Genomic DNA, 10,842 nt, shown 5'->3' on the forward strand with positions numbered 1-10,842 from the left:
CTCCGAGAGCAGCAGTAAGGTGGGCAGAGAGGCATGGAGGGGGCGGAGAGCAGCAGAAGAGGGGCACGGAGGGGACATGGCCAGGGAGGGCGGCAGGCGGGTGCTGAGGGGACAGGGACTGGGGGCTGTGGTTGGGGGACGGGAAGCGGACGGGGACGGGGGTCACTCACTGAGCCAGGACTCCAGACTCTCCCCTTCCGCCTCCGCCATGTTGCCGGCCGGGCCTGAGACTCCGCCCCAGCCGCGCGAGAGCCGGGCCGGGCCGGGCCGGGCTGGGGGAGGGGTGCGGGGGGGCGGGGCGGCAGTTCTGTGGGGCAGAGGATCCTGCAGGGCGGGGGACTGGTCCCGTCCCCGCTGTGGCCCCCTCTAGTGCTGTTCTCAGAGGGCTCCCGCAGCAGGCTGGGGGTATTCTAACTCCCAAGAACAAATGGCTAGTAAAAGCCCCCTCAACTCCTCGCCCCAGTGGGACTGGGGCTCAGACATCCCTGATCACTGGGTGCGCACAGCGCCCCAGGCTGAGCCGGGGCTGTTCTGATTTACTCACAGTACCCAGGAGCTCCCTCTACAACAGGCCCCAAAGTGTGGCGGAGGTTTTGCCATGCCAGGGTGCGTGCCCCATTGCAGCGGAGCTGACCCCTGAACTGGGTGGCAGAGCTTTTGGCCAGGGGAGCCGCCCCCAGAACTCAGGCCCCGGGGTCTAGTTTCGCCTGGGTTCTCTTATCCACAACACTAGCCTAAACGGACAGTACGCAGCTATGTCTGAAGTGGAGCCCAGAGCCCCTTATGTGGCTTGGTTTTATTTATTTTGTCAACCTTAACTAGCAAACTGAGGCCCCTTCCTGGCAAATAGGTCCGCGTCGGTGGACTCTGCACCTGTATGGCTCCAGTTGCAGGACCAGAGCCTGAGTTGCTACCCAATTTTGGCTCAAAATCCAGTGGATGGAAACTCCATGCATATGGAAAATGCATATTTTGGACTTGAAATCTAAACTGTGGTCTGGTACGATGACAGTAATGTAAAAAGTGATCATAAGACAGGCTTACATTTCATCCTACCGAGACATCACACCGGACTAAAAGCACAGATACTGGCACTTTGGGTGACATTTTCAAAAAGCCCAAGTGACTCATGGGACTTAGGCTCCTAAATAGTTTTTTGAAAATGAGATTTAAGCTCCTAATTCACTTTGCAAAAAGAAAAGGAGTACTTGTGGCACCTTAGAGACTAACAAATTTATTTGAGCATAAGCTTTCGTGAGAATAATTCACTTTGGTATTTTTGAAAATATTACCCTTTGCTCCTTAATGTGCAGAGCTGGTGCTGAGATATCCTGAGTGCTCCAGTCTGTCTCCACGGAGCACTATGCAGGGGTCAGGGCCCACAGAGATGTCTGCCAATGCTTAGCCTAGGGTTCTCAAACTTCATTGCTCTGCATCCCCCTTCTGATGACAAAGTTACTACATAACCCTTGGGGAGGGAGTGTGGAGGAGAAATGGAGACTGAGCCCCACTGGCCTGGTAGGGGGAAGAGGGAGCTGCAGCTGGAGCCCTGCCACCCCGGGGGTGGGGGTGGAAGTCAGGATTCAGCTTCAGCCCTGGGTCCCAGCAAATCTAATGCTGGCCCTGTTGGCCACCCCTTTAAAATGGGGTCCCGACCCACTTTGAGGTCGTGCCCCCCAGTTTGAGAACTGCCGCCAGACCGCTGGCTGAGATCAGATGCCAGTATTTGAAAGCTGTAAAGAGGGGGAAACAGAGTCACTGTGCCTGATTCTGATCGCACACGGGGGTAAATCAGGATGCACTCCACCCCAGTCAATGGAGTTGCATTGGAGTAAAACTGCTATGAGAGGAGAATGAGACCCACATTTCACTCTACTGCAATACACATGACGGGTGGGGGTGGGAGTGACAGAGTGGAGAAAACAAGATCCTGCTACCACAGGAAAGCGGCCTGCCCCTCATCAGCAGGCCGGCGCGCACCGGCCTGCTCTGCACACGCAAGCGGCAACCCGGCGGGCAAGATACAGCAACGCAGGCTGCGGCCGGGGCAGCTTGACGGGGTCCTGCAGCCCAGATGCAAGATGGCGGCTCCCACGGCGGGGCGGCTTGCGGCGCTGGGCCGTCGGCTGGCCGCTCCCGCGCGGGCCTGGCTGCCCGGGTAAGGAGCAGCCCGGCGGCGGAGGCTGAACGAGGGCGGCGGGGCGCGGGGCTGGCGGCGCGGAGCGGCTGGGGCAGCGTCTCGCGCTGTTGGAGGGGAGCCGCCGCCGCCGCCCTGGGCTGCCCCCGCTGCCGGGGCAGGTTGTCCGGCAGACCCGCTAGTCCCTGTTCTCCGGGAGGGGACAGGCCGCTCTCCCTCTCCCCAAGCTTCGGCCCTGCTGCCGGGGGAAGAGCGGGCAGCGCGACTGCCCCCCGACCTGGACATTCAGGGGCGCTGGAACAATTTGTATCGTGGGGGTGCTCGGCCACTGAACCGAACTAAACTCTGTATATCAGAGGTCCCCAAATTGTGGGGCGCGTCCCCCTTAGGGGGTGCAGAGGAACGTGGGGGCGGCGGGGGGCGTGGCTGGGAGCTAGGCCAGTCCCCATAGGGGTACCCAGCTCTGCTTCCGGTCTCACGTCCTTTCCTGTCCCAGGGTCCTGGCTGTGGCCCCAGCCTTGGCCCCCTTACTCCTATCTGCGCCCCCCCTCCGGAGCTGCGGCCCTGCTCTGGGCCCTGGGGGGGGGGGCACAGACAGGGGTAAGGGGGTGTGTGACCCTGAAAAGTTTGGGGACCACTACTGTATATCATAGAAACCACTTTAAGCGAGTATCCCTAGTTCCAGCACACATGGGGGACATATGTGTAAGGCCAGCCTCGGGCCCTGGGATCCTATGGGGGGAAAGGCTCATTCTAGTGATGCTTAGTAAGGAGATGGCACTTCCTAGCTTCCAAGCTTTGTGCATGCACTAGCCGCTTCTCGCAGCACCCCGGGGAGGATGGTAGGTGAGCAAGTGAGTGTGTTCTGGTGGTGGTGCCCCACTGTAGTGTAAGTGCCACTGTAGATTTTGATCTTTTGAGTTGCCAAATCTCACTTATTATGGATTATTTTAAAATCATTTTTAGAGCATCCAGGGAGGATTTTGTTGGGTGTTTCAAGAAAAGGCTTGAAATCTTACTGACATTGACCTGGCTTTGCCTATTATGCCAGTGGAGTGATTTTTCTCAACATTTGCTCTGCTCTCAAAGTCTTTCTGCCCTTCATCTGTGCTGCCTCTCAGGCCTGGAACCAATCTCCCCTCTCCTCATTCAAATCCCTTCTTGGAGCTTGCTTCTCTTTTAAAGCCCTTCCATTACTATTCCACCAGTGAAAGATGTGGACTAGTATAAGATGTATTGTTGCCCCTGTACTGCTAACAACTTTAAAAAAAAGTTTCACTGTTAATGTGGCAGGGGCCTGTGCTTTTGGAGCAGGAGGATCGAAGGTCTAGCCCTACTGTTTCTATGAAGTTCTGAGCAGTCACGGTAGGCTGCACAAAAAACATGTTTGTTTTCCACTCCCTCTTGTGGGTAGCAGTCCCACATACCCTGTGGTCTGTTCTTTCACTATGTTTTTGGTCTGACTTTAGTCTCCCATCCTGCAACTGGTTTTACACAGGTGGAAATTTGAACCCATGCTGATCCAGTTGCAGGATTGGGATCTTTGATTTCAAAGGGTAACCAGGATCTTTGCTCCCGAGGGTAGGTACCTTGTCTCTGTATTTGTCTGTAAAGCACTGTGCCCTCTAGTGTACCTCTAACAATAAAGTGGCAGACAACTGCAGGATAATTGTGATCAAAGCAATATTACTGAACTGGAGACTCTGATTTGTATGTTAAAGCTCAGGGCTGCCACTTCTGTTTTCTTCCTTGAACTTCAGTTGTATTTTTTGCTATTGCCATTCTTGTATATACTTTTAATTACTATTATAACGTTCACAAGTGGTACCCTACTTTAAATAATGAGCCGGATCCCATTTCCATTGAAGTTAAAAGGGACCAGGATTGGGACCAGAATTTTAAATTCCTCCTAGAATTGAACCCTTTTGCATTTATTATTCTGTGGATTGTATCATGGATACATTATTAATGTTACATTATTTGGAGAGGCTTTGGTGGTAGGATCCAGAGGTAACCGTATTCTTCCTCTGTCCCTCCAAAAACCCCCATAGTTCCCTGTTAACAGTAACTAAAAGGGAAAACATCACCCTATTTAGGACCCCTGAACAAAGTACATCTATATAACTTTTGCTTTTACGGAGGAGCTGTTTATAAGAAATGCTCCCTCCCCCCCGCCCCATATCTGTCAAAAGTATTACGAACATAAGAGTGGCCATATTGGGTCAGAACAAAGGTCAATCCAGCCCAGTATCCTGTCTACCGACAGTGGCCAATGCCAGGTGTCCCAGAGGGAATGAACCTAACAGGTAATGATCAAGTGATCTCTCTCCTGCCATCCATCTCCACTCTCTGACAAACAGAGGCTAGGTACACCATTCTTTGCCCATCCTGGCTAATAGCCATTAATGGACTTAACCTCCATGAATTTATCCAGTTCTCTTTTAAACCCTGTTATAGTCCTAGCCTTCACAACCTCCTCATGCAAGGAGTTCCACAGGTTGACTGTGTGCTGAGTGAAGAAAAACTTCCTTTTATTTGTTTTAAACCTGCTACTCATTTAATTTCATTTGGTGGGCCCTAGTTCTTATATTATGGGAACAAGTAAATAACTTTTCCTTATTCACTTTGTCCACACCACTATTAAAATAACATTACTCTTTAACCAAGATTTGTTTGTATTGGAGCCAGTGAGAGGTGATGGCACTTGGAACCTCACAGTTTCAGGCCTTTAATTTTTTTCAGACTTTAGGGCTTGTGGGATTAGCATCCCTGGTCCCTGCACAGAAAGGGGTTGGCAGCCTCTCAGGAGCCTTCTGTATATCCTCGCGGGGGAGAGGGCACCATTGCTGTTTGGGAGTAGCTCAGGTGAGTGGTTGGCAGAGAGGGAGAGATGCATGCTGCTATCCAGGCGCTCTATTCTTGTTGGCTTTATATTAATTATTAACTTTAACATTCAGCAGTTTATGGGTCAGTTTATGGGTGACCAGAAGTTCATTATTTGCCATGTGGACATTTTTAGAACCTATTGATATTGCAGTCTCTTTCAGGAAGGGACTCTATTACAGTGTGTTTCTACAGCACCCAGCACAATGGGCCCTGATCCTGACTGGGGCCCCAGAGCAATACTAGAATACAAATCTCGCTAATAAAGGTGGAAGGGTGCATATCCCCAGTACCAGTCTCTTTCCCTGTCTGTTCTGAGACTTGTTCCATAACACTGGAGATGGACTTGGTGAGCCAGACTGAGGAATGCTGTATATAATGATGCCAATTTACAGACCCCTTCATCCCATCTTACTCTTTGCAGGCTGACCCAGGTGAGATGGAGCCAGTATGGCCCCAGTTACCTCGAACCAGAAGTGAACAAGGAGGTGTACCGCAAACCCCTGGAGGAGCTGTCTGAGGAGGAGAAAATGCAACAGGAGCTCAAGGCCCTCCAGCCTATAAAAGCTACCCCTTCTAATGTCACCAGCTCTGTGTTCAGTGACCCTACAATCAGGTCAGAAAGCTGTTAACACCAGCTGTCTCCCAAGGATCATGGACAGTTGATCCTGCTCCCACTGAAGTCACTGGGAGTTTTGCCATTGACTTCAATGGGAGCAGGACTGGGTTCATTGCTCAGAAGTGCTGAGCAGCCACAACCCTGGCGGATGGCTCGAGGTCAGCTCCTAATAGGATCATGTCCACAGAATTCTCTCTTCCCCTCTTCAGAATGAGGGCAGCAGATGAGTTGGATACAGAGGTTTGTTAGTGAGCTCTCTTTACCTGGACAGGGATTTGCTGTTTATATTTGAATAAATAGCTCTTATTATGAAACAACGTAATGGATGGAGTAATTGAGTGCTCTGCTTCTGAGCCCACTACTGCTGAGAAGTAAAGCCATTGCAGTGCCTCCCCGCCCCCAATCAGCCTTTGTCTACCTGCTGCCCATTGCCTTCTTGTTACTCTGTGTAATCCCTTTATTTTGATTAATCTCTTTCCATGAAAAAGATCCATTGAATAATAGTGGTTAAAGATGAGCACAGCCACCCAAAATCTAGCAGGGATAGGATTTAATCACAGGAACACCACAATTAGGGACCTCTGGTGATGGAACCAAAGTTTCAGTTATATCATGTTTGGTTTTATGCTTGCAGTAAGTTCACCAACATGATGATGAAGGGAGGAAACAAAGTGCTGGCCAGATCCATCGTTACACAGGTGAGGGGACTGGACTCTCTTGTGTTTAAATATTGCATGCCAAAAAACAGCATTAAAATAACCTTATTAAACTTGCCAAGGGAATCACTCAGAAATGCCAGAAGTAAGGTTGCCTGTGCAGAGTTTGTCCCCCTACAATCAAATCGGGTAGCTTTCTCCATGCTACCTGGGCCAAGTAGGAGGGTCATTGAGAATACAGGAGAGACATGCTTCCTGCTTTCAGTTCTGATGCCCATCACTGGCACAGACTGCAGCAGCACAGAGCTGCAATTGCAGTGAAAGTCTTACTCAGCCTTGGGATGGAGCATGCCTACTGCAGATGGAATCTAGCTGCTAAGCTCTAGCTAGTATCTACTGAGAATGTGCAAACTGCAGTTTTCTTCAGTGATTTATAAATTGGCCACATTTGGGTGAATTTTCACAGGGATTGCAAAAGGCACATCCCTGACACAGACCACCCACCTTCCAAATTTGAAGTCCTTGTTCCAAAGCAAGGGGGCACTAGAGCTTAAAGAAAAGATTGCAAGAATTTTTTAACATGTACAAAATGTTTTTTCCTAGCATTGCTTTCAGAACTGTTCTGGATAAAAATTTCTCCAAAAAATTCATGCTGAGGCAGACACCCAGCATGGAAAATGTCAGCCCAAAGAGTTGAAATTTGGCCAAGTTATAAGCAACTGAAAATAGTGGTTTTATGAGAAGTGTTGGGCAACACTAATAGGTGGATACTTCCTTTCTATAATATTATTACTTAGCACTCTTTATCTGAGGATCTTTAATCTCTTCACAAAGAAGGGGGATATCATTATCCAGTTTTACTGGTGGTAGCTGTGATACAGAAAAGTCAAGTGACTTGCCTAAAATCAGACAAGACAACTGGGGCAAAGCCAGACGTCAGAACCAGGTGTCCTGCCTCTCAGGGTATCCCCAACTCAGTTTACTGAACCAGGCTGCCTCCCTTTGGGCATTAGTTGATGTAGAGCTGAAGTCTAGAAGCCTTCTAATTTCTTCAGTACCAAACTGCCCCAACTTAATGGGCTTCAGGATTCCTGATTTAGGGGGCATCCACTGGTGCTGTAAAGGGCAGTGTGTGTTGCACGGTCAGTATGTGTTGGATGGTGGGTATAAGTTGACCAGAAAATTGGTGAATGCAGCATAATCGTATGATATGTAAACTGGTGTAACTGATACGCTGAGGAGGTGGAAGTGCATCTTGGGAAAATCTAATAGGTAGTTGTAAGGTGAGAGAGAGGGCAGTAGTGTTTTATCGCCTCTCTGCTACCCCCCATTTGTTGGTGATCACTGCTACACTTCACACCCACCAACGGGCTGTAAGAGGGAAAACCAGTGAGGACTGGACTCCAGCAAGGGAATGTGTCTGTGTGTGGAAATCTGGGGTAAGGAGGTGAGAGGATTGAGTAAAACCTGTAGTTGCTCAAGAGCACTCTCTACTGGTTTACTTAAGGTGTAGCAGGGTGGAATCCTCCATGGTCCAGATTTCTCAAATGAAGGGGAGGGTGTGTCTGAAATTGTCCTGATTCTAACTTCACTCCATACACTGAGGCGCATGGGCATGTTTCCTTGTGTTTGTATTTAGACCCTAGAAACCATTAAGAGGAAGCAGATTGAGAAATACCATCAAGCCTCTGAGGAGGAGAGGGAGAGCATTGAGTGCAACCCTTACATCATCTTCCATCAGGCACTGAAAAACTGCCAGCCCATCATTGGGCTCTGCAACATCCAGAAAGGAGGCAAAACCTACCAGGTAAACAGGAGAGGGACCTGAAGACCAACCCAGGATAGAAAGAATTGGACAGGGGGCAAAACTACCAGTGTCTTTCCCACCCCTCCCAAAACTTGCTTGCATTTCCCTTGGAAGTACCATTTTATTATCATCTGTATTATAATGGCACAATGGGGCTCTGATCTTGGCTGGGGTCTGTAAGTGCTGAGTGCTGTACTTACCCATAATTAGAGAGAGTTCCTGCTGCAAATTGTTTGCAATCTGAATGGATAAAGTGCAGGAGGGGAAACTGAGGTACAGGGAGGTGAAGTGACTTGTCCAAGGTGACTCAACATACCAGTAGCAGAGCCAAGAAACCCCCCCAGGTCTCTGGAATCCCAAGCCGATGTCTTATTGGCTAGACCATGCTGCCTCTGTGTAGAAACAGCAGAGTAGTTTAGCCCCTGCAGAAGGCAGATTAGCAAATAGAAAAGTTTCAGAGTAACAGCCGTGTTAGTCTGTATTCGCAAAAAGAAAAGGAGTACTTGTGGCACCTTAGAGACTAACCAATTTATTTGAGCATGAGCTTTCGTGAGCCACAGCTCACTTCATCGGATGCATACTGTGGAAATTGCAGGAGACATTATATACACAGACACCATGAAACAATACCTCCTCCCACCCCACTCTCCAGCAGGGTGAGTGGGGTGGGAGAAGGTATTGTTTCATGGTGTCTGTGTATATAATGTCTTCTGCAATTTCCACAGTATGCATCCGATGAAGTGAGCTGTGGCTCCCGAAAGCTCATGCTCAAATAAATTGGTTAGTCTCTAAGGTGCCACAAGTACTCCTTTTCTTTTTGCAAATAGAAAAGGTTCATATAGATACCTTGTTTTATGTAAAGCCTGGACAAAGGCTGTCTCTTCAGCTTTCCTAATTAGGTAAATGCACCTAGATAACTCATGGGATTGTTAATGAAATATGGAGTGCTTCACCAACCTCCTATCCAGCCAATAAATTACTGCCCTCTGCTGGTTGATCAGAGACCTGCAGGAAATATCTTGGTCAAGTTCCCATAGACAAGAGTCTACATCGCAAAAACCAGTCTGTAAGTGGCAGTCTCTGCAATGAGGCCAAGAACCAAATGGAACTTCCCTCTAGTCCCAACAGGTGGCTACTGCTCTTGGGCAGGTTTGAGGCAAATGCTGCCTGCTGCCAATATGGGAAATTTTGTACTGCTGTGTGTGATCTGTGGATTGATAGAGGCAGACAGTTTGCTGCTGCTGGAGTCAGAGTGGAATGTTTCACCAGTGCTAAACTCACTCATTCTTGGCTAGAGTTAATTTCTTCCCTCCCCCTCAACAGCAATCACTTTCTTTTTAATCACCTGGGAGTGTTAAACAATTGAAAAAAGGTATTTCAGCATATGGTCCTATTGTGAGGTAAGGCATTTTTAACCATGTTACTGCTTGAATGTCTGCCAGGTCCCAAGTCCCCTGAAGGACAATCGGAAACGCTTCCTGGCCATGAAGTGGTTAATTACTGAATGCAGGGAACATAAGCATCATCGGACATTCATGCATGAAAAACTATCCCAGGAACTGCTGCAGGCCTTCAACAATGAGGGCCCTGTGATCAAGAGAAAGCATGACATGCACAAGATGGCCGAGGCTAACCGGGCGTATGCCCATTATCGCTGGTGGTAGGGGACCCCCTGAGAGCAAGAGAGACCTTGCCTTACAACAACAAGAACATTTCGTCACACTCCTATACTTGTGGAGCCCAGACCTGTGAAGAAGTAGCCTCTGTCTACTTTCTGGAGAGATGATGTATAGGGGAGGTTGCCTGCCAGCTTCTGTTAACTGCTTCTAGGCAGGGTCCTTAAGCAGATAAAAATCAAGATGAAAAATGCACCCATAAAAGCTTAATTTCCTTTAGATATTTTTCTGAGCAACACTATATAAAATTTCCTCTTTCCTCCATGTACCTGCTTTCTGAGAGCAGGGGAGGGGATGTCTTCAAGTCAGTCTACTCACATGATAAACAAGTTTTTGCTCTTGTTAGCATCCAAGCCAAGGGTGAGCAAGCTGGAATGTATTGTGAATGTTCTTTATGTGTATCAATGCTAGAGACAGAAAAGAGCCCAGTTTGAATTTTGTGATTGTTGCAGTACTGTCTGTTAGCAGAATCATTTTGACTGAGCACGTGACCTGGATGTTAATGAGAAAATAAAAATGGAACCTCTCTATCATCCTCAGTTTGACTATCACCATATTCTAGTGGTGGCTGTTTGCCTTAGGGTTTTGTACTGATGCCCATCACTCTACCAGAGCAGCAATATTTCTCAGCCCTCCAGCGGGTCAGCCAAAGGAAGGGTTATTCTCTAGGAGATGCCTTCCCACCTACACTCTGCTAGACAGAGTTGAAATCCTTCTCTTGTCCTGTAAAAGAGCTGCTAGCACTTCTGCACCTGTTGTGCTTTGCTAGAAAGCACAGAGCACTTTTGCTCACTGCAAAGGAAAGACCGATTAGTTTGAGGATGGGGAAGAATTCAGTACCACAAACTTTGGCCTCTGTTTTGATTTAAAAATCTAATTCTGTGCTCACAAGCAACTCTGCACTAGAGGAAAACTAACACATGGCAATCTTACCGAAGAGATCTTCATGCCCTGTTTGTAGCTACCTCCATAGTAGTCTAACTCCCTAGAAATGTTACAAAGCAAGAGCTCTGTGGAGAGAGAAAACATGGTGTTCATTAGTGTAAAACTTTTATTAGAAAAAA

General features: G+C 48.5%; 2 protein-coding genes across 4 annotated transcripts in view; one reads left to right on the plus strand and one right to left on the minus strand.

Annotated features, from left to right (window-relative positions):
* Positions 1–241, minus strand: part of GGA3 (golgi associated, gamma adaptin ear containing, ARF binding protein 3) — a 36,750-nt gene extending 36,509 nt beyond the window's left edge. Inside the window, exon 1 of the mRNA XM_074970895.1 lies at positions 171–241. Coding sequence (XP_074826996.1) covers positions 171–210 — 40 coding nt within the window. The 5' untranslated portion in view covers positions 211–241. The remainder of the gene's footprint in view (positions 1–170) is intronic.
* Positions 242–1,930: 1,689 nt separating this feature from the next.
* Positions 1,931–10,299, plus strand: MRPS7 (mitochondrial ribosomal protein S7). 3 transcript variants are annotated; one of them, XM_074971951.1, is made up of 6 exons: positions 1,996–2,087; positions 2,133–2,158; positions 5,445–5,636; positions 6,274–6,337; positions 7,935–8,102; positions 9,545–10,298. In XM_074971951.1, the coding sequence occupies exons 1-6, from the start codon at positions 2,082–2,084 to the stop codon at positions 9,764–9,766; spliced, it is 678 nt and encodes a 225-aa protein (XP_074828052.1). In that variant the 5' UTR covers positions 1,996–2,081; the 3' UTR covers positions 9,767–10,298. The 3 variants fall into 3 exon arrangements, with proteins under 3 accessions (XP_074828053.1, XP_074828052.1, XP_074828050.1); XM_074971952.1 differs by having other exon boundaries at positions 1,931–2,193; positions 9,545–10,299; XM_074971949.1 differs by having other exon boundaries at positions 2,003–2,158; positions 9,545–10,297.
* The last annotated feature ends 543 nt before the right edge of the window (positions 10,300–10,842 follow it).

This window comes from Natator depressus, chromosome 14, assembly GCF_965152275.1.
Source record: "Natator depressus isolate rNatDep1 chromosome 14, rNatDep2.hap1, whole genome shotgun sequence".
NCBI lineage: Eukaryota > Metazoa > Chordata > Testudines > Cheloniidae > Natator > Natator depressus.

What these genes read in the sequence shown, in the direction of transcription:
- MRPS7 (XM_074971952.1), top strand. Translation starts at nt 2,075, where the DNA reads ATGCAAGATGGCGGCTCCCACGGCGGGGCGGCTTGCGGCGCTGGGCCG. An exon ending in GCGGCGGAGGCTGAACGAGG is followed by an intron (nt 2,194 to 5,444) that starts GCGGCGGGGCGC and finishes TACTCTTTGCAG; the next exon opens with GCTGACCCAGGTGAGATGGA. An exon ending in CCAGATCCATCGTTACACAG is followed by an intron (nt 6,338 to 7,934) that starts GTGAGGGGACTG and finishes GTTTGTATTTAG; the next exon opens with ACCCTAGAAACCATTAAGAG.